Raw genomic sequence first — 27,258 nt, 5'->3', positions numbered from 1 at the left:
TTTCACGAATATTTTACTTTGTACCAGGTAAAAATCTGACAATGAAATATCTTTAAAAACAATAAAAGCCACATAAATAAATAAACGAAAAGAGATAACGAAACGTGTAATAAACTACTTTCAAATTATTTAAAGCACATAAGGAAATATTTTAAGTACAACGAAATATTTTCCCAGAAACCAAAGAAAAAAATGAGAAGTAGACTCCGTACACGACGGGTTTTTTATAACATCACATTATAGTTTATTTATTTACAAGCAGGGATCCGTTTGCAATCTGCTTTGTTTTAGAATATGGGCATCATGATCTGCAAATAAGCCCTTAAAATATTCATCGAAAATGCTTCAAGAATTGTTTGGTCCAAATCATGCATCTTTTTATTTACATGTAAATTTTGATTGTACTTTGTGATTTATATATATAAATACAGGTATAGGACAAAATAATAGGAACAACTGTGAAAAAATGAAAATATTTTATTAATAAGGAGTTGGGCCACCTTTGGCCTGAATGACAGCTTGCATTCGACGTGGGATTGGCAAATAAAGATCTTGAACAAAGTTCATCGAAATTTGCTGCCATTCCTCTTGCAGGGCCGTCACGAGTTCAAAGAGTACGTGGAGGAGGAAACCGAGCACAGACTTTTATCTCTAAAAAACCCCACAAAGGCTCGATGATATTGAAATCAGGGGACTGAGGACATCACGTTAGATGTTCCACTTCATCATTATGCTCATTTAACCATGTTTGAATACAGTGAGAAGTGTGAACAGGGGCGTTGTCATCTTGGAACACAGGACGTTCTCCCGGAAAGAGAGTATGAAGCATAGGGTGAAGATGATCTGCGAGAATGCTTCGGTAATGGTAACCTTTGACCACCCCCCTCAAGACAACGAGAGGTCCCAATCCACGGGCAGATATAGCTACCCACACCATCACAGAACCACCTCCACATTTCAAGGTTGGAACCAGGCAGTCAACATGAAATGCTTCTGCCGGCGTTCGCCACACGAACACGCGTCCGGTGGTCTGGAATAGTGTAAAAGAGGATTCATCAGACCAGATGACTTGTGTCCCATTGCAGTTGTGTCCATTTTAGGTGGTCTTGACACCACTGTAGTCTCTTCAAAACATTCCGAGCTGAAACTAATTGTTTTGGAATAGCTACTCTGCCATAAATGTTTGCAGCATGCAACTCCCTTTGAAGGGTTTTCATGGATACGGGGTACTGTAGATGAATACCCACCTTCGGACGTTAGCACCGGCAGTGTAGTCTTGAATTTTCGAGCGACTATCCTCTTCAACACCCGTCTATCACGGTCCGACAACTTCCTGCCGCTGTTGTGCTTCGCAGAAGACACCTTACCCAACTTTGTGTATGCTGACAGAGTCCTAGATACAGTGGTCCTTGAAACACCCACAAGGTTCGCTGTTCTGGACTCGCTCCAGTGAGGCGAGCTCCGATTATCATGCATCTTTTAAGGTCAGAGAGGTCGTACATAATCTCTCTTTGCTAGGAACAGATTTTTCTCATGCAACTCTCACTCTGCCAAATGCTAGACTGATACCTTTCCTTTCATCACCACTAGGTGGTACACTCTTGCGACACGTGCCCGCCGTTTATTAACCGGTCGAAGGACGACTCCATTCTTTCACAGGTGCTTCTATTATTTTGTCTTATACCTGTCTATTCAACACGAATTCATTAAAAAGAAATTTATATTGAAATACGGACATCATGTTTTCCAATAATACCATTTAATGCTTAGAAATATTTATACATTTTTTTTCAAAACTCAGAATTAGCCCAAATTACGCACAATTCCAGAGCTTATAAGACGCTGACGTAAGAGTAGACAATTTGGTAATTCTTTTTAGCAGTTTTCTGCAACGTGGAATTCATTTGAACTTGTTTCATACTAATATATGAACATCATATTCTCTATTAATACAGATATTTACAGCGCGTACTTACTAGAAATATTTACAGAAAAATATGAATATATGTAAATATTTATAGCGCAATTTTTAAAAAAATTCTTTAGTCCATGCAAATTTCAGAACATACAAAGCATTAATGTAAATGTGGACAATTTGGTAATTTCTTTTTTAAATTTTTTGTAACCCGAAATTCATTTCAAACTTGTTTCATAGATCGGGAAATATACATGAAACAAGTATATATAATTACCAAACTATGGAAGACATACTTTCAGAAAATGCCTATATATGTCAAGTAATATTTATAGCAAAAATTTAAAAAAAGACTCCGCAATTACAAATTCTATTTTTGAGCCCCTTTTCAATGGATTTTTGGACCAGTAAAACTAAGTACAGATAGCGCTAGTGCTTAAAATTCATCGTTAGTTTTACTTTCGGGTTACTTCTTCCTATTGTATTTTAAACCTCAGCATAAAAAAGCGCTCCATCCAATATTATTATACTTGTAGTGTTTAAAATATAGCACATTTTTTTCTCAATTTAAATTTCAACGAAATCAACAAACAATGAAGTTTGAAAGACTCCGCAAGCATGCTATATGTTTCAACATGCTATCCGAAAATTAAAAACGGTGATTTTTTACACAAATATGGTCAAATAAGGGATAACGCTGAAAACATGGCAAGTCTAGCACTTTATGTTGTGATATTAATTTTCTTAAATTTTTTTTATGCCCACAACTACACTACTGGCCATTAAAATTGCTACACCAGGAAGGAATGCAAATAACAGAAGGATATTTATTGGGCACATACATTCTAATTGAAAGAACAAGTAAATAAATTTTCAGTATATTTGGATGTATAGATCCTGAGGAATCAGTACTCAGAGCAATCTCCTCTGGCAGCAATAAAAGCACTTATTCACCATCGAGTCGAACAGAGATTGGATAGCATGGACGGGAACGGCATTCCATGCAGCTTCAACATCATCCCACAATTCAACGACCGTAGTGACTGACGAGTGGCTGCAAGCCAGTTGTTGACCAGACGTTTTCAATTGGTGAGAAGTCAGGAGAACGTGCTGGCCAGAGCACCAGGAGGACATGTTCTGTGTCAAGGAAGGTCAAGACAGTGCAGTCAACATGCGGTCGTGCATTGATCCTGCTGAAACATAGCGTTATTGTGGCATCGAAGATAAGGCAGAGCAACGGGCCCTAACACATCAGAAATGTAACGGTAGCTGTTCAAAAAGCCGGCAATGCTGACAAGAGGTGATCGAGACGGGTTTCCAATGGCTCCTCATACCCATGGTTGGATCGTGAATTTGTGGGGCCCTGGGCTGAAACTACTTTGGGGCCCTAATAGCCATTTTGTCAAAAAACTGTTTTCTATAGTGATGTAGATAAGTATATAGAAAAAAAATAGGACAATAAAATAATTTTATTTATTTTGTTATTTATTTATTTTTATTTGTCTATCCAAACAGCAACTGCACAACATTATTGCAAAAGAAATTGACAGGTTATGTTATATAAATTATAAAGCAACTTTCTACATTTTTGTGCTGCAAATTTCTTTATTTGCTCATCACATTGTAAGTCCTTCGTTAAATCACAATTTATGGAAAGAACTGATAAATGATTTAGTCGATGGTTCGACATTGTTGTCCTATATTTGCTTTCTATTTATGACATCCTGGAGAAAGAGCGCTCAGCTTCACAGCTAGTGATTGGCAAAGTTAAAAAAATCCTTAAGATAGTGTAGCAATTTTTAAAAACATCAACAAATTTTTTTCCATAAATTAGCATAAAAATTTCACTGCAAGAGGTGTATGTGGCAACTCAAGCCACGAAATAGGTGAAATCCCTATAAAAGGGATTTCTACTAGGCGTCTTCCCTAACCGAGGGAGAGTTCAATCAGAATGAATCCTGAACTAGCCAGAATAACAACTCGTGGAATCGGAAAAATCCGAGTTGTATGTGTAATGATCAATTAGAAAATTTTATGTTTATTTGTGTAAATGTTAGCGTTCGTATTGTGCTGTTTAAATAAATATATAAAAAAAGGAAAATTTGAAAAATTATTACGGAAATACGGACATGCTATCACGATTGAATGGCGCAACCTAAAGGCAAAGATAAACAAATATTACAGTGTAAGACTCTGGCGTAGACTGAAGTAAATAAGATTTTAACTGAATGCACTCATTCACTAAATGCTCGTCTACGGCATCTGGATAATAATCAACAATATTACGTACACTTTCCAGATCTATGTTTTCCATATTTTTGTCTTGCAAATCCATTAAAAATTTGAATTTCTTGCTATACATCTCATAGACTTGGCTCCTTTTGTTTAAATCCATAATCAGCTTATCCAACGCAACGTTTAGCTTGTCTCTTTTAAATTTTTCTGCACCGTATACTGAGAATTTATCTGATGATTTTGGAGTACTGCGTCTCTTGTTTATGTCATTGTAGTCTATTCCCACAATAGTGCTTAATTTTTTAGCTTTCTCTTCGTATTCCTTTAGCTTCTGATCTGATTGGTGCCTTATGTTGTTCACGAAGTCTTTTAATGATACAATTAACTTATTGCCTTCACGAATAACTTGTTGCCTTCACGCGTCAACCACACTAACATTGATTTCTTATGCTCATTAGAATTTTCATGATTTTCTAAACAAGTTCCTATGTGTTTCCAATCAGAAAATCCGGTTGTGTATTGAGAAGGGATTTTAGAAAAAAGTTTGCAAGTCAAGCAAAAAACAGTACCAACCCTGGTTGAATAACATAACCAAAATCTTTCCAGTGATTGACCATTTTTCATTTTCTTAATGAAATACCTATTTGAAAATGTTCTGTTTTGTTCTTTGTATTTCTTTATTGAAGCTGAATATATATTTTTCGGATCTTTATTTTAAAAGTCAGTCATTTCATGTGAGAGTATGTCATTAATAAAATCATTATTTAGCAATTCTGGCCACAAGCCCACGTCAACATATTTCTCAAACTTAATATTCTCTAAATTTTTTCCGCCTCGGTATTACCGTCCTCTTGCTGAACACCAATTTAGTTTTTAGTGGGATCAGAGGGTTTCTGGTAGTCAAGACAGTTATTAAGTAAACTAAACCAGTTTGTCACTTTGAAGACGAGAACAGAAGTGCGGAAAAGAAACAAAATTACGTCGGGCGTTAAGCGGCGCTGCGGAAGTCTCCCGTAATAGACGCGAAAAAATACACTGACCAAAAACAAGCGACGGGTAATTCCCCGTTCCGTTCGATAGACGCGCACATGCATGGGTTGATTGATCTCAGGGTTGCCAACCGTATATGATTTTTTTTTTAACATTAGATATTTTTTTAAATTCAAAATATCACCTATTGTTTTCAGTGGGGACTGGGGCCCTTTGTTTCCACGGGGCCCTGGGCTGCAGCCCAAAAAGGCCTTAAGTAGATCCGCCCCTGCTCATACCGTTACTCCAGGTGATGGGCCAATATGACGATGTCTAATGTGAACTGCCAATGGGCGTTCTCCACGATGTCGCCAAACACGGATGCGGCTATCATGATGCTGTATACAGAACCTGGATTCGTCTGAAAAGAAGACGTCATACTATTCCTGCTTCCAGGTTTGTCGTTGATCACGCCATTGGAGGCACTCCTGTCTGTGATGCAGCGTCAAGGGTAGTCGAAGACATAGTCGCTGTGCTGGCAGTCCATGTTGCTGCAAACGTCGTCGAACTGTTCGTGCAGACTCTTGTTATCTTGCAAATGACTGCATTGGTTGACTCAGGGTTCATGACGTAACTGTACGATCCCTTAAGGCCACGTGGATAACATGTCTGTCTTCTCGGCTGTTAGTGATGGGGGGGGGCAACTGAGATCCTACACCGCGTTCTATATGACTTTCATGAACCCATCGATTCCATATTCTGCTAACAGTCATGAGATCTCGACCAACGCGAGCAGCAATACTTCGGTATGATAAACCGCTATCCCGGTAGGCCCCAATTCCACTTCTATCAAACTCAGACACTTGCTGGTAGGCATTTCTCCTTCTTACACGAGGCATAACAAAAATTTTTTTACCCAAGAACAACGCTCGAATTCAATTTCTGTATGAGAAACTTACTATCAAATATCTTCCTTTATACACATTGTAGTTGTCGCTACAGCAGCCTGCTTTGCATGAATGCGTTGATAAGCATAAGCTAATCATTTGCATACCACAACATGCTTTATCCGTCCTGCAAACTTCACGTTCGTGGTACGTCGCCTTCTTGGTGTAGCAATTTTAATGGCCAGTAGTGCAGTTAGAATTTATAAATTACAGAAAACTCTTAATGGTAAAGTTACACGTAAGACAAATCATTATAATAAAACGTCCTGGAATATTAAGACTGTTTACACATCGCATAATTACATATTAAGACTGTTCACCCATAACATTAGTGGAGGGATACACCGGAAATTTTCTAAACTTCTTCCGGTTTTATGAGACTTGTTCTTGTTATTGTTTACATTCAGTCAACCATTGATATGAAGTCAGGTTAATCAATAGTACATGCTTCTTAGAACCATTTTAAGTTGCAGAAAAATTAAAAAATTGACACTTAACTGTAAAATGCGCATTGAAAAGATTTTGAAAACTTTAAATAGTGTTTAAGAAATTTTTCCTTCTATTTGGTTAAAAATTTAACAGCTGTAGCTTCCGTTACATTTCGAATGTTTTTTTTATCGCGTTTATAGTTTTAATTTAATTGAATAAAAAGCATTTATTCTAAAGTGCTTTTTTTTTCCTTTTTTGTAAAAAAAACCTTATGTGTAATGAAAACTATATTAATAATAGACATCATGGAAAAATTAAAAAAAATGGGACTAAAAATTGAAAAGGATTTTATTTTCGAACGGGAAACATGTCTTCTCCCCCCCCCCCCATCCAGCTACGAAACTGTGGATTTTTTGTGAAATGTTTAACCTTCCATGCAACAGAGGCGGGATTAATTTGAAACTTGTTTCATGTTGAAATATGGGTGTAATGTTTTACAGAAATTTCTAAGTATGTTTAGAGATAGTTTTAGAAAACTTCCTATTTAATCAAAACCACGCGAATTCCAGAGCACACATATTGTTATTCCTTGTGTGAAAACCTTGTGATCTTTCTAAAACTATTCAGTTCCATGACTAATTTGAAAGATGTTTGACAGCAAAATATGGGCATCATTATTTTTCGAAAATATGCATAATGTAAGTCTAAAACGATGTATTGAAATTTAAAGAAAAAAAAAATAATAATCTTTTTTTTAAAAAAAAATTCAAAACAAACGAAATTTAATGGATTTATGGACTTAATGCAAAGAAAATGTTGGAATTTTTATAAATGATGTCTACGTGTAATTCATTTGAAACTTATTTCATGCAAGTATATATGAGCATAATATTACCTATTCATATCAATGTGTGCCTAAAAACATTTATAGGAAGTTTTTAAAAAATTCTTTAGCCTATATCATGCAAATTCCAAATGTAGAGCGAGGACAACTTACAATTTTTTTTTACGACATATTCATTTCAAACTTGTTTCATATTGACATATATTTTATGAGAATCATACTTTCTGAAAATACTAATATATGTCTAAAATATTATCAGAAAATTTTTGAAAAATTATTATTCGGTCCTAAGCACGCGATGATCAGAACATATGGAGTGCAAAAGTAAGAAAGGCCAGAATTATTTATGAAAGAAATAAAAAGAAATGTTTTTCGTACAGTGCATTGCAAAATCGTTAACATAAAGATGAACGATTTTTTGCTAGGCGGAATTTGTTTTTGAACAATTTTTTGTTTGGTGGAATTTGTTTCTAAGTAATCTATTATTAAAAAGTGAGCATCAAAATTAGTTTGAAAACACCCGTATAATTCATTAAATATTTATAGAAAATTGCTTTGTCCACTTTACTCAAAGTTTAGAGTGTGTCTTGACTAAAAGGGTGGACATCTTACGATTTCTTTATAATCCTTTGCAAAACAGAATTTATTCGAAACTGATTTCATTGTAAAAAGTGAGCGTCAATTAGTTGGAAAATCTGAATCCATAGTTTAGAAGTTCCAATATCGAATAGTTTAGAAGTTCAACAAAGGATAGGGCAGGGCTCGAAAAACCGCCCGTCCTCGGCGGTCAAAAATTCCCCGCGGACAACGAATTTTTCGAATTCGACGTCCGCGCAGACGGCCATCTTCCCGTTAATGTTCGTGATACATTTTCAATTTTTATTATCTTACAGGAGTCTAGCTCCTCACTTCTAAAATGACCCTCTAATTTCGAAATGCAGCAACATACTGCGCATGGTGGAGTTGATGTTTTCTCTGTCTGGGAGTACTGCAGCGGTTGAAAGGGGCTTTTCAGCAATGAACTTATGAAAAAACACATTACGTACTGGTCTTAAAGAACAAGCGTCAACCGCAATTATGAACATCTACCTGAATGGAAAACTCCTTTCAGATTTCTGTGCTGAAACCTCTGTAAATCATTGGCTTGATTGTGGAACTGGCAAGCGTCATATTTGATTCATTTAAAAAACCCAGTACCCTCGGATAAATTGACCCTTGTCATTTAAATTATTTTATAAAATAAATACTAGGTTACTATTAGTAAACTAGTATTTCTTTTATTACTGTATATTGTAATTCTAGTAACTGCTAATTCATTGTGCAATTTATATAAATGTTTGTAATAAATAAGAGAAAATTATATTTTTATTTATTTAGAAGCTGCGGGTTAGTTTCAAAGGAGGACGGGTACATTGTTGGACAAGCCGTCCTCTGGAACGGGTAAAATTTCTGAGTTTTTTCGACCCCTGGGATAAGGTATTCTTTGTGCTATGTAGATTAAAGCAAAAAATAACGTGAAAAAAGCGAAAACTTTCTTCGTTTCTTTATTTTATGAACTTTCATTTGCGATTTATTTTGCTTTTGTTCTTTGCTTTAAATCAGAGGTTATATGAGGTAAACCAACCAGTAAAGGAACATTTCATACATATTGATTAAAAATAAGAATTTGAAAGTTTTTCTTTAGATTGATTGGTAACAATAGCTTACTGCCAAACATTAAAAAGTCATCTAGCAATGTTTTGGATTACCTGGTCAAATAGACTTCTCTGTAAAAAATTTTGAATTTGTTATTATCTCGGTAACATCTTGTTTCTTTGAAAAAATTATAAGGAACTTATATGTTTGAAGTGGAATTAATTGCATGTAATAGTTTTATTTTTTTCACTGTGAAAAAGAGAATTCAAAATATAGTTATTGAAGTGACGTTTTATTTTTTTAAGCATAATTAAGTACTGAGATAAGGGGGTGTTTATTCACTGGATCACAATACGATGAAAAACCAGTAAAGGAACAAGTGTTCCTTTACTGGATTTTTTATAAGTTAATGAAAATAAAAGATAAACTTTAATTTTCTTCTACCTTTAGTGATGTTCCGCATCGAAATATGTTAAAAATACGAAAAATAACTTCTAACCAGTGAGGGAACAGGGATGTTCCTTTACTGGGTATAGATTTCCCAGTGAATGAACAGTATGTGTTAATATGTTGACACTTTAATTTTCCATTCATGATTACAAAAAAAAGTTAACATTTTCCAAGTATTTATATGTTATAATTTCAAGAATAGACTTGTTTTTAAATTTTTGTATGGTTTATAAATTCATAAAGAATATTAAAAAATAACCGAAATTAAGTGTTCCTTACTGGGTGTTCATTCACTGGTAAGAGCTGTTCCTTTACTTGGTCTTCTTACTACTTGTTATTTGAACATCCAAAACTTTAAAATAATATTATGTAAGTTCTCTACAATTTTTTTTACATAATTTGCAATTAGTAACTAAGATGTTGACACTGTCATTTAACTAAAATTACGAATTTTGAAATTAATATAATTTTTTAAAAGGCAAACGAAGCTAAGTGTTCCTTCACTGGTTAGTTTACCCTATGTTTTAAATATTAGAAGTACAGTTTTGTACTTTTGCTTTTTAGAGAGTGTTTAGAAGTTTTACTTTTTTCTAAAAAAAGAATTTACCATTTGCAACCTGTTCCCTTATTCGAAACTACTTTCACCCACATTGAAACTATGCGGAATGAATGTGAGGTTCTTTTTAAGGTCACAAAAGAAGCCAATTTTTGACCCCCTTTTCAGACATTTTGAAAATAAAGAAGTATTTTCGTGAAAAACCAAAGATAAGTTTTGGACCAGTACAGGGTACATCAATGATCCGGTTAATTGGCGCTCTAATGAATTTAAGGATTTTTTTTTTCGTCGCATTCACCGGTAGGTTCTTTAGTACTTTTTATACAAAGAATAGACAGCATTACAATTCAATTTTGAAATGATTTTAATAGATTTTTAAACAATAAAAAGCAAATACAAATTTAACCATACGGTCGAAGTAAAAAATAATAATCCAAGAACGTAGTATGACAGAAATGCAGACAAACAACATTGTTGTTAAAGTCCTGGAAAAAAAAGTTTTAATATTCTTCCTCTCCTTCTTCTTCACCACCCTCGGTGGAATCGATGCCAACTTCTTCATAATCTTTCTCCAAAGCTGCCAAATCTTCTCTTGCTTCTGAAAACTCGCCCTCTTCCATACCTTCTCCGACATACCAATGGACGAAAGCCCTCTTAGCATACATGAGATCGAACTTGTGATCCAGTCGTGCCCAAGCTTCAGCGATTGCTGTAGTATTGGAGAGCATACAAACAGCGCGCTGTACTTTAGCCAGGTCACCTCCAGGTACAACTGTTGGTGGCTGGTAGTTGATACCCACCTATAAATCAAATTATTTAGTTTTATTTTCTAATATCTTATAATAGTAGAGAAGGCAGAACAAAATGTTTTACGGGACCAAAGACAAAATTTATGGCGGACTCCTTCCTCAAAACACAAAAAGCCCTATTTTCATATTTCGAATTTTTGAAGATCCTGTATACAAAATTGCAGTTTTTGTACTTTGAGTACGGCAATCCGATATTAAGGCTTTTTTCCATTTGTGCCTAGAATTCTTCATAAAAAAGAAATCTTTTTATCGTAAAGAAAAAAAAATTGGCAGCACAAAAGTTTCATTATTAGGATTTATGTTAAAAAAATAACATAGTTCTACACCGTTAAAGTCCAAATTGTTAAAAGATTTACTCAATTCAAAAATATTAAAATGTATACCCTGCTATTTAAAGGGTAAAATGGTAAAGTTAGCTAATACGATTTAAGCGATGAAAAACTATGATGGAGTTATACTTAGCAGTTTTTCACTGGGTAACTTTTTTTTGTTTTTCCTTTTTTTTGTATAATTAATAGAAATAGAAATTAATTTTTTTTTGTATTTTTCCTATTTTTATAGTATAATTAATAATATGTATAATTAATTCACAATGATAGCTCAGTGGTTAAGCCACTGAACTGTCATTGTGAAGAACTGGTGTTCGATTCCCAGAGGCGGCCTGAAGCCTACCCAGAATCAGATCGATGGGTACCATCTTGTTTGGGAAGTAAAGGCGGCACTGTGCGCAGTTCTGACCACATTGCCATAATCATACCGTTGTTCACGAAATTACGGAGCTTTAATCTCCATGACCCCCTGCCCCACAGCGAGCTGTTCGGAAATGATTTTATTTTAAATAAGAGTAAAATGTAATACATTGTTTATACAATATTACTCACCTTAAACCCAGTTGGGCACCAATCGACGAACTGTATGGAACGTTTAGTCTTAATGGCAGCGATGGCTGCATTGACATCCTTGGGGACTACATCACCTCTGTACAGCAGACAGCAAGCCATGTATTTTCCATGCCTTGGATCACATTTAACCATTTGGTTTGCAGGCTCGAAACAGGCGTTGGTGATCTCTGCTACAGTCAGTTGTTCGTGGTAAGCCTTTTCCGCTGATATCACAGGGGCGTAGGTTACCAATGGGAAGTGGATTCTGGGATATGGCACGAGATTCGTCTGGAATTCGGTCAGATCGACATTCAGTGCTCCGTCGAAGCGGAGTGAGGCTGTGATTGAAGATACTATCTGTCCGATCAGACGATTAAGATTTGTGTATGTGGGCCTTTCGATGTCGAGATTTCTTCGACAGATGTCGTAGATTGCTTCGTTGTCGACCATGAAGGCGCAGTCTGAATGCTCCAGCGTCGTGTGGGTGGTAAGAATGGAATTGTAAGGTTCGACAACTGCTGTGGATACCTAAGGGAAAACTCATATATTAGGCTCGGAGAATTTTTTAATGTATTTCTTAATTTTTTTTTCCGTTGAAAAATGGCTATACAGTTTGCCTGTAGGGGTTAGTAAACGATATAAATTTTCAACGTCACCCGCCATAGATCTTCACTTGAAATTCAAGTACTTCAGTCAGGAAGTGGTCAAATCTCAATTTCAAGATTTTCCCACTTTTCCAACGTAAAACTAGTTTTTGAGCCAAACAGATCTCCCTCTCTCTGTCTAAAGTGAATTTTAAATTAAGATATGAGGGACAGTCACAACCCTAAAAATAAAGCCCTCACAGTTAATTTACAAGTGTTGTTGAAAACTAAAGGTTAAGTAGTATAATTTTTACTCTTTGTGTTTTTCAGCTTATCTCTGAAACTAACTGGGCAATTCGAAACATTTTCAGATACAATTAACAACCTTATTTAACAAAAAGGGTTTGATGCGAAAAATAAGTTTCAATGTTTTTTAAAATTATACTTTATTATAAATAATCGAACTATTTCGAAGCTATGTTTGTGAAATTTTGTACATCATGTTATTAAATTTCGTCATTTAAAATAACATAATGTAATGTAAACTAAATCGGTGTATTATTTCCCGCGTATTGAGATTTTTTGATGCAATTATACAAGTACTTGATCTTAGAGAATTCGGGTGTGGGGATTTTAAATCAGATATTTTGCAACGAACGTAAATTTTTTTTTCAAAATGTTATTTTTAGTAAAGAACGTATATGTTTTAATACATACATTTGTCCGCGCCTTTGAAAATAACACTTGAGACAAAACACATATGAACTTAACGTATCACGTCATAAACTGAAATGTATTATCCCCTTTCTTCAATCTCGCCTTACGCAACAAAGAAGTGGGAGTGAAACACTTAGTATTAGCTCGAATGAAAAGTGTTAAAAAATCCTGATCGAGAAAACATTATTAAATTTCATAAAAACTGTAGCCTCGTTTAAAATATCAAGCGACAGAAGAAAAAAATGTTCCCCAATGTAAAATTTTAAATGTAAGACTTTTAATAAAATTTTTAAAACTGTACCACAGAGCAATAATCAGAATAACATGCATTACCAGAGTTAAGTAATGACAAAAATTATTTCGTTTGTTCGGGCAGTAATTGTATTAGAAGTCAATATTAATCCACATTTTGAAATATTAAGGCAAAAATAGTCTTTATTTAGTGGGGCAGCAATAGCATCTGGATTAAACAACAATTAGAAGTATTAAAGCAAAATTTACTCAAGTAGCAATTCAATATCAAAATATACGGACTTATTAACTATTTAGTTGTTTTATAGTTAGTCACTTCAGTGTTCTGATTAGTATGAGTCAAAAGTTGCATTTGAATCAACCATTGAACCTGTTATTTGAAACTAGTAGGCTGAAGCCCAGCATCCCCCCCCCAAGGAAAGTACTCTACTGTTTTTTTTTTTTTTTTAAAATTAATNCTGTTTTTTTTTTTTTTTGTAAAATACTAGAATAGGGCTCACAATTTAGAAAAGTCTAATGTGTTTTTAAGTAATTCATAACCTCAAACTGGTCAAGTATGTTTTTTTAATAACAATAATTGTAATAATAAAAATCACCTGAGGAGCAGGATAAATGGCAAATTCCAACTTTGACTTCTTTCCGTAATCTACGGACAATCTTTCCATCAGTAAAGAAGTGAAGCCAGACCCAGTGCCTCCTCCAAAGCTGTGGAATATGAGAAATCCCTGCAGACCAGTACATTGATCAGCCAATTTTCGAATCCTGTCCAACACTAGGTCTACGATTTCTTTGCCAATGGTGTAGTGACCTCTAGCGTAGTTGTTGGCAGCGTCTTCCTTTCCCGTGATTAGCTGCTCCGGATGAAAGAGCTGTCGGTAGGTCCCGGTTCGAACCTCATCAACTACTGTCGGTTCTAAGTCGACATAGACTGCTCTTGGGACATGCTTTCCTGCTCCAGTTTCACTGAAAAAGGTGTTAAAGGAATCGTCTCCACCGCCTATGGTTTTATCACTTGGCATCTGACCATCAGGCTGAATGCCGTGTTCCAGGCAGTACAGCTCCCAACAAGCATTGCCAATTTGCACGCCAGCTTGGCCAACATGGATACTGATACATTCACGCATGGTTGAAATCTAAATATTTAACCTAAAATGAATGAAAGTAATTAATATATAGCATATGAAAAAAAAAGTACAAGACAGTTTACGGTGCACTAAGTAAAAAAGTGAACGCACACCCTGAGTAACTTTTAAATTTATAGGATTTTCGTTAACTAAGATGGGCTTAATCTTAAAGATTTGAGGGCTGTACCTTAAATACGTTAGTAAATCAGGGCGAACAGTATTTTAAGTAACGAAATCAGAAACAAAAATGTACTTTCTCGGAATAGACATATAATTTTCTTTAAACTGATTTGGACTCTTAATCAACAAAGAACATCGATCGAAAGTTCGGATTGTTAATTAAATAAATTTAGAACTGTGTAGCATACATTATTTAAAATAATTTTGTAACTTTAAATGACAAAAAATTGAATCTTTTAATGAAATCGATCCAATAGTTCTCCAAATACGGCTTCAATTCCAAAAAATACGACTTTTTTTTTTTTACATTTTTTTGGGGGTAAATTTTGCTTCGTTATAAACACTTCTCAACGTGACTGGTATAAACATCATCTGAAATTATTTCTAAATAGTTAATTTACAAAACACATTTAACAATATCGAGTATTTCTTATGGGGTGTAATAATAATTATTAATATTGCTACAGAAAATTGTTAGAAAGCAGCTAAAGGTTCTACTCATACAAATTTAATGTCTATAGTTGGATAAAATTTACTAATAGCAAGCTGAAAATGTTCCTATTGAAATGTAATACAGAAACATTGAAAACTGACATTTTTTAATTTGATAAGTTCGTAAAAAACAATATGACATTAAATGTGGTTAACTTTTGTCTTTAAAATAGCCTCGTAAGATTCGAACGACAATATAACTAAACGTAAAAATTCCTCTTGCAAAATACCTAAATGTATAAAGAGGCTGCAAAATTATTGCCTCTGTAAAAATCAAAGAAAACTGTTTACAATTATTTCAGATATTGTTGGTAATTATTGCAATTTTTGCAAATAATGAAATTGATATTTTCAGTAGCATCTTAAGATTAAGTTCTTCTATACACCTAAGACCAACCAAACATATTCAACAAAATGTATTACTTAAATAAAAAAAACTTTTCTGCTTGTATCCCTTTAACCCATTAAGACCTTGCAACAAAAAGTGTTTTTTTTTTTTTTTTTTTTGTTATGAAAATCCCTTATGTAAAAAAATTGGTAGCCCATGTTTGTTTTTTTACCTCAATGGATATATGTTTACGTTAAACACTATTTCATCTTTACCAAAGAACTGCGTTCAGATTTCATATTCAAACATACATATTATACTTATAAACTGCATCTGGCGACAAGCTTGGTCTGCTATCAAAATTATCTTGACAACGACATAAACGTTAGTGGTAACCCAGCCAAATGCACATCATAATTGTTTTAAAATATTCTAATTCTTCGCCCCCTCATCCGATGCTAACATCTTAATTCATTTTAAACAATTATTATTTATCAATATATTAACCAAAATTTTTTCACCGTCTAGCTGTTGTCCGCGCTTAAATACTTTGATTTCAATTTTAACTATTTTCAAGAGATGACTGCGAGTTTCTTATGTATTGAATTTTAGTAAGAATTTTCAGTCTGTCCAGCAGCCATTTAATCATTGGGGACATTTTAGCATAATAGGCAGCAGAAGCATTAATTCCATCTCTTGTCTTGAGATAAGATAGAAAACTCATCAAAATGCTCCATTACATGCTCTGTATTTCCTTCCCACGCACCTCTCGAGCCATAATTTGAGTATTGAATAATGTGTATATATATATATATAGAACTATCTAGTTTCCTCAAAGAGATCAGAATGTTAGAACAATTAAACTAACACTCTTTTCTTCTTGGACAGAAAAAAAACGTTATTTAAAAAGGAGGATAGGCATTAATAAGTTAAAAAGCTATTATGATTATCTATGTATCAATGGTCGGAGTTTTAATTACAGTTAAATATTATTAGAAACTAAAAAATTAGATTCCAGCAACCACCTGAATAGTTTTTGAGACAGTTTATAAATATCTCAGTTATGTGACTACGATTGATTTATTTCATAACGAAAACGTGAAGAAATACACTATGAAAACATTCCATAATTTTCAAAAAAATGCTAAAATAATAATTAATAATAATTTCATTCAGAACAACCAAAAATTGCTTGTAAAATATAACCAAAACACGCAATTTCCTATAATCAAAATAAACAAATACACATTAATACAAGAACAAATAAAAACAAGAAGAAATCTAGATTTGTACTGCCAAAGAGTAACCTCATTCCCCAGGCAGCTAGAAAAAATAAATTATGAAGATATTATATTTTGAAAAATGTAGCAATAATAAACTGATGAGCTTCACGAAAAATTATAATGAGCTTAGAACTCAAGAAATTTTCTGTCTTCAACAGAAAAAATATATACTTTTAATAATTTCTTGTAATTCAAAATAGAGGTATTTGATTTTATTGGTAGAGGTAGTTTATAGAGTAAAAATTTTAATTCATAATATTTTATATAATATTTAAAAAATAACCAGAAAAAGTTAATTAAGTTTTATATCGTTTACTTTCTTCTAATGTACACATTTCAAAGTATATACATTTTATTTTCTACCTCGTATCTGAAGGTTAAAGTTTTTTGTATCTTCCATTGTTAATCAACGCCAAAAAAAAAAAAAAAAAAACCTGTTTAGAAGTCTGAGGGAATGTTTTCTAATAAAAACTTGCCAGTGTCTGCTTTTAATTAATAAATTTTTTTAATCAAGATGGGCCATTCATTTTAATCTAAGTTTGAAAAAAAAAAAAAAAACATTAAGCAAGAAACTCATGAGGCATTTCGTGTAAGTGTAAATGAACTCAAAATGCCATTTGCGTGACATTAAAAATTAAATACAAAGTATAGCATAGATGATCATATAATTATGTGACCCAAGACTTTCCACATTTAATGGGAATACGAAACGAAAACATAAGCGGCTAAAAAATTTCTTAGAGTAAAAACTCGACCTACTTTTTTCTCGCACGCAAGAAAAATCAATTAAACTCAAGCGCATAAAAAAAATAATAAGAAGAAGGAGAAAAAAATCACGCTACAATAATCGAATCAAAATTAAACAAAATTTTAACATTTAAGTATTAAATTGATCAAATAATCGTGTAGCCCAGTGATTCCCAAATGGTGTTCCATGGAACTAAAAGGTTCTGCGAATAGGTCATACGGGTTCCAAGAGTTATGACTTATTTTTAACCATCTATGATTTTAAGAAACATTATTCTCAATTACGAAACCTTGTCATAAAATTTATAATCAATAAATTTTACATCAGTTTCTTAATTTAATATTGATCTGATAACTATAGCCAACGTTAATTTCCGTCCTTTTCTTCAAACGAAAACCTAAATATTCAGTTCATTTATTTCCAGTTTATGCATACAATAAAATCAAATTAAGAATTTGACTAATGCCACTTCAGATCTGTAAATTCGACTGTCCGGCAAAAAACCAAATTTTAAGACTATATTCCGATAACGTTAAGAAAACACCATTGCGTTATAGGATTTAAGTAATCATCCGCGAAGCATATAGTTCTGTTTTATTTAGCTATCAAATTATAAAATTATGCTTTCAAAACAAAATAAAAGCTTTTAAAAGTCAAACTCGTAGGACAAAAATTCAATTCGTGTTGTTTTTTATAAGTAAAAAGACGACTCTGCTACGTCGTTTCAAGAATTGGCGATGTTGATATTCGTTCGCGTTTCGAGCTTAGCATCCATTTAGCGTGCAGTTGGATGCAAACAGGCTCTTCTCCATAGGGGTAATGGTCTTTTCTTAACTAGCAACAACAGGGTATAGTATAAATGTAATTAAACGATTAAAAAATTGTTGTTCTAAACCAGTATCAAATAATTAAAATCTGAAAAGCAACAGCTGTAAAATTAAGTGTAAATAAATATTTTAATAACTACAGCTAGAAAGTTTAAAAAATCTTTGGCCAAAAATTTCAATTACCAGATTCTTTCGAAAGTATTAAAATATATTTGAAAATTTATATTATATAAATTTGAAGTATTAAAATATATTTGAAATATACAAAGTTTAATAGTTGAATTATTCTTGCGAATTATTTTTTCTAGTGGTAGAGAACTATGGTGAGAATTTTTAATATACACAAAGATTACTCAAATATATATATATTTTTTTTTATCAAAACCTAAAAATATAGCCGTTTGTCTACCTGGTATTCTATATATATTTTAAAATTATTTATTCATATACAAATTTTCAGTATAAAAATAAATTTCTTCACCCTTTGATGCAGAATTTTTATTAAGCAAATTTTTCATACTTTTTCGTTATTTTGTATTAATTAAGGTCAAAATAAGTAAAAAATATTATATTAAATATATTAATTATTTAGGTTTATGAAATACGGCATCTTCCAAACACAGCTCATTTCCAAATAATAATTTTCAAATTTGCACTTAATTGCAATTATATTTAGATCTAAGAGAAACAGTTATTAATCGTTGAAATTACTTTAATTTAGAAAATCATTTATTAATAAATTTTTGAAAATAAATAAAAGGAAAATTTTTCCTACTTCTTTTTAATATTATATTTTAGTTCAAATATAGTTCATATAATCTAACAGATTTTTTAAGACTGATTTTTACAATTAAAAAATACCAAAAGTAATTTTTTCTAGTAGAATGAGCGTTAGAAAAAAAATATGTATAAAAGGTATAACGGTGACCCATTTGCGTCAAAAGGTTTAATTCTATTTAATTAAAATATTAATTCTTAACCTCTATGAAATATATTTTCTTAAACTACGGAAATTCCGTAGTAGTTGGAGGGTATGAATCATATCTAAATACTTAAGACAAATGCTTATTTACTCAAAAATTATGTTGCGTGCCACTCTACCATACCAGTTAACAAAAAACTCTTTGATAGCTTTATGTGAAATATTGTTTTATTAACAACGGAAATACAGACGTAAAAGTTAGGAGAATAAAAAGATAATGTTGAAAGAAAGATCGTAGAAAGAGTGATTGCGAAATGCTTTTTATTTCAATGCCATCGGAACATTTCAAATATAGTTCGACAGATCTAACAGATTTTTTGACTGTTTTTTACAATTTAAAAACACCAAAAGTAATTTTTTCTAGTAAAAAGAGCGCCAGAAAAAAAAATATATAAAAGGAATAACGGTGACCCATTTGCGTCAAAAGGTTTAATTCTATTTAATTAAAATATTAATTCTTAACCTGTAGGAAATATATTTTCTTAAACTACGGAAATTCCGTAGTAGTTGGAGGGTATGAATCATATCTAAACACTCAGACAAATGCTTATTTACTCAAAAATTATGTTGCGCGCCGCTCTACTAGTTAACAAAAAACTCTTTTATGGCTTCATGTGAAATATTGTTTTATTAACAACGGAAATACAGACGTAAAAGTTAGAAGAATAAAAAGAAAATGTTGAAAGAAAGATCGTAGAAGGAGTGATTGCGAAATGCTTTTTATTTCAATGCCATTGGAACATTTTCCTTTAGTATTTAAAATAGTAGTAAAAAGCAATAAAATATTTTTTTCTTATTTTTAAATTAAGCTAGCACTTATCGTGCAACTATCAAGTTTTTATAAATTTGTCTCTGAAGTATGTATATATTTAATTGGCAAAATATTTTTAAATTACATTTATTAACCTTTTGAAGCAGAATTTTTATTAATCATATTTTTTATATCTTAAATAATTAGAATAATTTCTTACTAATTTAGATTAAAATAAGTGAAAAATATTATATTTAGCATTTTAATAATTTATAGTTATAAAACGCAGAGCGAAAAAATGGTGACCACTTCTTCTAAGTTAAATGTGAAATATTCCAAACACGTCTCTTCCAAATTATAATTTATTTAGATCTAAGAGAAAAGTTATTTATCATTGAATTGTTCATTTTAAANAAAAATATCTTTTTAAGTTAGCTTAATTAGAAAATATTCTCATGATTATAATATTAATATGATAATGCTGAAGTTTAAAGGCTGAAAGAAAGAACTCGGTACATGTAAAATACTGCATAAGATATGATGCAATAATATGATGGCGCGTTTTTTCAATCTGCGGCGTAAAAATATATCGGAAGCAGTAACCCGGAAGTCTTGAAAGAGCAATTTTACCACTAGCGCCACCACCCTTAGCTTTACACGATCACCCATCCATAGGCAGCAGAAGCATTAACATTACTTCCATCTCTGTCTTGAGATAAGATAGAAAACTCATCAAAATGCTCTATTACGTGCTCTGTATTTTTTCCTCAAGCACCTCTCGAGCCATAATTTGAGTATCGATTAATATTATATATATATATATAAATAAATAAATAAACTATTTAACTACCAGTTTATTTCCTTTTTGAAAAAAAAATTTATTTTAAAAGGGCTATAGGCATAAATAGGTTAAAAACTATTATGATTATCTATGTACAGGGTATCTGCTACATTTAAGATTTTCAAATTCATGACTAATTCCAAGAATTTTTCATGACTTTAACAACGTTACTATTTTCTCCGACAAAAACACAACAATAAATTTAAGAAAGCATTATAATAACATTAATTGAAATGATAGGTATAGCCAAAACTGTTATACTCTGCATCTCCATATTAATAGATTTTAAATTTAAAAAAAAAAGTNAAAAAAAAAAAAAAAAAAAAAAAAAAAAAAAAAAAAAAAAAAAAAAAAAAAAAATGAGTAAAGATAGAGATGAAGCAATAAAACAGCTGAAAAAAGTACAAAAGCAAATAATTTTTTTCTGCAGAATCATAATCTAAAGATACTATTCTTGTTCATCAGAAAGGAAAGAAATGCTCATGATTTTTTTGTTCTCATTTCGGAATAAAAAAAATTCGCCAATGACTGGCTCGCCTCAGCTAGAATTTGAAATTGATAAAATAAAATATCAAAATTTCTGAAATCACAGAAGTTTAAAAGATAATTTGCTACAGAAACGATGTTTTTTCTTTCCTTTTTTGAAAGAACACCATAATTTTTAAAGAACATGATAAAACATTTTATATTTTAATAAAATAGGACAGTGAGTGGGAATTTTGTTATAAATTCAGATATTCGGAACACCATGAAATAGGGGCGGGGGGGTATATATTTCGGCTACCTAAATTCATGACTTTCCATGATTTTTTTTAAAAATAGCTAAAATCATGACAAATTTTGTTCAATATCAAAAATTTATGACTTTCAATGATTTCTCATGATTTCCCAGGTGCGAAGATACACTGTATGTATCAAAGGTTGGAGTTTTAATCACAATTAAATATTATTAGAAACTAAAAAATTCGATTCCGACAAGAACCTGAACAGTTTTTGAGACAGTTCAAAAATATCTCATTCATGTGACTTTAATAGATTTTATTTCATAACGAAAATGTGAAGAAATACACTATGAAAACACTCTATAATTTTCAAAAAAAAAAAGCTAAAAAATAATCAATAATTTCATTTAGAACAACCAAAAAATGCTTGTAAAAAATAACCAAAACACGCAATTTCCTCTAATCAAATTAAACAAAAACACATTAATACAAGAACACAATAAAAACAAGAAGAAATTTAGATTTGTACTGCCAAAGAGTAACCTCATTCAGGCAGCTAGAAAAAATTTAAATTGAAACATTAAGCACAAGGGAAAAAATAAAATGTGAAGATATTATATTTTGAAAAATGTAGCAGTAATAAACTGATGAGCTTCACAAAAAATTATAATGAGCTTAGAACTAAAGAAATTTTCTGTCTTCGATTGAAAAAATATATACTTTTAATAATTTCTTGTAATTTAAAATAGAGGTTTTCGATTTTATTCGTAGAGGTAGTTTATGGAGTAAAAATTTTTAATTCATAATATTTTATACTTAAAAATAATCAGAAAAGGTTAATTAAGTTTTACATAGTTTACTTTCTTCTAATGTACACATTTTATTTTCTGCCTGGAGTATCTGAAGGTTAAAGTTTTTGTATCTTCTATTGTTAATCAAAGCAAAAAAAGAAGAAAAACTTGTTTAGAAGTCTGAGGGAGTGTTTTCGAATAAAAACTTGTCAGTGTCTGCTTTTAATTAATAAATTTTTTTAAACAAGATGGACCATTCATTTCAATCTGAGTTTGAAAGAAAAAAAAAACATTAAGCAAGAAACTCATGAGGCATTGCGTGTAAGCGTAAATGAACTCAAAATGCCATTTGCGTGACATTAAAAATTAAATACAAAGTATAGCATAGATGATCATATAATTATGTGACCCAAGATTTTCCACACTTAATGGGAATACGAAACGAAAACATAAGTGGCTAAAAAATTTCTTAAGAGTAAAAACTCGACCTACTTTTTTCTCGCACGCAAGAAAAATCAACTAAACTCAAGCGCATAAAAATAATAAGAAGAAATAAAAAATAAAAAACTCACGCTACAATCATCTAATCAAAAGTAAACAAAAATTTAACATTTAAGTATTAACGTGAGATATCTGAATGATTTTATAAGGGCTACCCACAAATATACTAATTAATACCCGCTAACTGTAAATTCGACTGTCTTGTATAAAACCCAACTTTATGACTCCGTTGAAGACCATTGCGTGTAGGATTTCAGTAATCATCCGCGACGGCATATAGTTCTGTTTTATTCAGCTATCAAATTATAAAATTATGCTTTCAAAACAATATAAAAGTTTTTAAAAGTTAAACTCGTCGGACAAAAATTATTTTTTATAAGCAAAAAGAAGACTGCGCTACGTTGTTTCAAGAATTGGCGATGTTGATATTCGTTCGCGTTTGGAGCTTGGCATCCATTTAGATGCAAGCAGGCTCTTCTCCATTGGAGTAATGGTCTCTTCTTAACTTGCAACAGGGATAGCCCCCGAGCACAGAAATTTTTTGGGCCCTTATAACATTGTATACTGTTTAAAATCGAACTTCACATGCATAAAATAAAGAATTTTTAACACATGCAATAATTTAAACAATTTTAAATACATTTTGATTTCCCCAAAAGATTGAATCCACATAAAAACTTCATTGGAATGTATAAAAATAGATTTCGGTTGACTTTTTAAGTTTTCCCGGTGATAAACTATTCAAATTATTGTTGTTTGCATGATAATCGATCACTATGTATAGAAAGAATAACAAAATGCACTTTATACAATGGAATATATTTATTTTTAAAAAAATGTATGGCAATTTTGTTTATTTCTAGTTTTTCTAAGTATAATTTATAAAAAGTGAGATTCACAAGGGACCCTGAGTGCCTGAGCCTCGGGCACTGCCCGGGTGTGCCCATGCGTAAAGACATTACTGGGGATAGCATTAATGTAATTAAACGATTAAAAAATTTCATTCTCCAATCATTCTTTAAATATTTTTGAAACAACATAGTGATTATTTTCAAAATAAATGTAATATTATTATGAAATTTCTTCCTTAAGTTACTGGGTTCCGATGTGACTACCACTTGGGTGATTAAAAATATAGCAAATGTATAACTGAGATCAAAATATACAATTTTACAAATACATTTTGGTGATTGATACAAATTGATCTGTACTAGTTACTGGATATCAGACCGAAAGTTCTAATCCATTCATCTATGATTAGAACAATATGGGGCAAATTTGCTTGCCTATACTATTACTGATCGGGGGAAAACAACATAAATAAATAAATAAAAAATTGAGTACAGTTGTTTCTTTTTTTTAGAATATAATGAAAATTTTATTTTTTAAAATTAGATGTTCTGAACCAGTATCAAATAATTAAAATCTGTAAAGCAACAGCAGTAAAATTAAGTGTAAATAAATGAATAAATATTTCAATAGCTACAGCTAGAAATTTTAAAAAATCTGGCCAAAAATTTCAATTACCAGATTCTTTCGAAAGTATTAAAATATTGCACACCTTTCAATATTTGATATTCTTGCGAATTATTTTATCTAGTGGTAGTGAACTATGGTGAGAATTTTTAATATACACAAAGCTTATTAATATTTTTTTTTTTTTTATTAAAACCTAAAAATATAGCCGTTTGTCTACCTGGTATTCTATACATATTTTTAAATAATTTATTTATATACAAATTTATGGTATACAAATAAATTTCTTAACGCTTTGATGCAGAATTTTTCTTAAGCAAATTTTTCATTATTTTGTATTAATTAAGGTCAAAATAAGTAAAAAATATTGTATTAAATATTTTAATAATATAGGTTTATGAAATACGGCATTAAACACCGGTTTCATATAATAGTTCATATAATCTAACAGATTTTTAAGACTGTTTTTTACAATTGAAAAATACCAAAAGTAATTTTTTCTAGTAGTAAGAACGTCAGAAAAAAAAATATATAAAAGGAATAACGGTGACTCATTTGCGTCAAAAGGTTTAATCCTATTTAATTAAAATATTAATTCTTAAACTCTAGGAAATATATTTTCTTAAACTATGGAGATTCTGTAGTAGTTTAAGGGTATATCATATCTAAACACTCAGACAAATGCTTATTTACTCAAAAATTATGTTGCGCGCCGCTCTACTAGTTAACAAAAAACTCTTTTATGGCTTCATGTGAAATATTGTTTTATTAACAACGGAAATACAGACGTAAAAGTTTGGGGAATAAAAAGAAAATTTTGAAAGAAAGATCGTAGAAAGCGTGATTGCGAAATGCTTTTTATTTCAATGCCATCGGAACATTTCAAATATAGTTCTACAGATCTAACAGATTTTTTAAGACTGTTTTTTGCAATTTAAAAATACCAAAAGTAATTTTTTCTAGTAGAAAGAGCGTCAGAAAAAAATTTATATAAGGAATTACGGTGACCCATTTGCGTCAAAAGGTTTAATTCTATTTAATTAAAATATTAATTCTTAACCTCAAGGAAATATATTTTCTTAAACTACGGAAATTCCGTAGTAGTTGGAGGGTATGAATCATATCTAAACACTCAGACAAATGCTTATTTACTCAAAAATTATGTTGCGCGCCGCTCTACTAGTTAACAAAAAACTCTTTTATGGCTTCATGTGAAATATTGTTTTATTAACAACGGAAATACAGACGTAAAAGTTAGAAGAATAAAAAGAAAATGTTGAAAGAAAGATCGTAGAAGGAGTGATTGCGAAATGCTTTTTATTTCAATGCCATTGGAACATTTTCCTTTAGTATTTAAAATAGTAGTAAAAAGCAATAAAATATTTTTTTCTTATTTTTAAATTAAGCTAGCACTTATCGTGCAACTATCAAGTTTTTATAAATTTGTCTCTGAAGTATGTATATATTTAATTGGCAAAATATTTTTAAATTACATTTATTAACCTTTTGAAGCAGAATTTTTATTAATCATATTTTTTATATCTTAAATAATTAGAATAATTTCTTACTAATTTAGATTAAAATAAGTGAAAAATATTATATTTAGCATTTTAATAATTTATAGTTATAAAACGCAGAGCGAAAAAATGGTGACCACTTCTTCTAAGTTAAATGTGAAATATTCCAAACACGTCTCTTCCAAATTATAATTTATTTAGATCTAAGAGAAAAGTTATTTATCATTGAATTGTTCATTTTAAAAAATCATCATTTACAAATTTTTCAACACGAATAAAAAAAAATTCAAACTATGAAACGTATAGGTTGGCAACTATACTACTACATATATTAAAAAGATGTGTCTACCACTTACAAACTTGCACATTGAAAGATATATACTTTTTAATGAATTCCTGAATTAAAAGAAAGTCCATTTTATTTGTTAAGTTAAATAAATAATGATGGCATAAGATTAAAGATTTAAAATTGCTTTGCATACTTTATTATAATACAATTGTTCATTTTATGAGAATTCAAATTTCCTTTAGAAGAATTATTAAAATTGGAATTATCAACCAATATTTCTTCAATTCGAAAGTTTTTTACAAAAAAAAAAATAGACAAATTATATTTGTTTTAAAAAATATGAATGCAAGAACAGATGTTCTGGAACAGAATCTTAGCAATTCTTATAGAATTTATAATAATTTTTCAAAAATTACTTAATTATCTCGATTTGTATTTTTAAAAATATTTATTTAGTAAATATTTAGACATACTAAAATTAAAATACTTATGAAATTAGAAAAAAGTTGTCAGAAATGCCATTTTATACTAACCTTAACAGAAGGAATGTTCTGAGTCAATAAGCAAGACGTGTTACGTTGCCTCGCCCTAGACCTGAATCACACGATGCAGTTTTTCCACCGCATCTTTGAGCACAGTAGCACCAATTAGGTAATGCACTCAATGCGCATGCTCGAAATGGATCAATTGTAGTCCTGGAAGGATACTCTGCGGAATAATACGACAGACGGATGACTCACTTTTTGGCTCCTCACAACAGAATAAATATTAAATGAAAACATTAATATCTACCAAGAAAGTTCCGTCGCTTGGCAGTTGTTTTATGAGGTTAAACGTGCAGAAGATTTTAAGTGCTTTTTTGTGCATTAGTGGAAATTGGAATTAGGAAGATTTTAATCTCTTTACCCCAATTTGTTTTTATTAGAATATATAAGAATAAATTTCAAGAAAACTTTAAGAAAAATAAAAGTGAAATATTGTTTAATGTATTATCTCTCTATATTGAATACCGTAAGAAGAGCCGCTGGGTGATAAACTTCATGGATTGCACAAATTAACGATAATTTTGTTTTTCTTCGCAAAATCTAAGGAACGTGAAGTTGCGAAGGTGTGGTGAAATATATACCGCAATAATACAAAATAAACAATAAATAAAAAATAAATAATTTACGATAATTTTGTT

General features: G+C 31.2%; 1 protein-coding gene across 1 annotated transcript; it reads right to left on the bottom strand.

Moving 5' to 3' along the window:
- Window positions 1-10,326: 10,326 nt before the first annotated feature.
- On the bottom strand, window positions 10,327-26,764 carry LOC107438682 (tubulin alpha chain, testis-specific). Its single transcript, XM_016051013.3, has 4 exons — window positions 26,609-26,764; window positions 13,820-14,369; window positions 11,671-12,198; window positions 10,327-10,780 (listed from the first exon to the last, which is right to left on the bottom strand). Exons 2-4 carry the CDS (start codon window positions 14,345-14,347, stop codon window positions 10,481-10,483), a joined length of 1,356 nt encoding a protein of 451 aa, XP_015906499.1. The 5' UTR covers window positions 14,348-14,369; window positions 26,609-26,764; the 3' UTR covers window positions 10,327-10,480.
- Between the last annotated feature and the right edge of the window lie 494 nt (window positions 26,765-27,258).

This window comes from Parasteatoda tepidariorum, chromosome 5 (assembly GCF_043381705.1).
Source record: "Parasteatoda tepidariorum isolate YZ-2023 chromosome 5, CAS_Ptep_4.0, whole genome shotgun sequence".
In the NCBI taxonomy this organism is placed as follows: domain Eukaryota; kingdom Metazoa; phylum Arthropoda; class Arachnida; order Araneae; family Theridiidae; genus Parasteatoda; species Parasteatoda tepidariorum.
The sequence above is the reverse complement of the archived record's forward strand: the minus strand, read 5'-3'. Positions and strand labels throughout refer to the sequence as shown.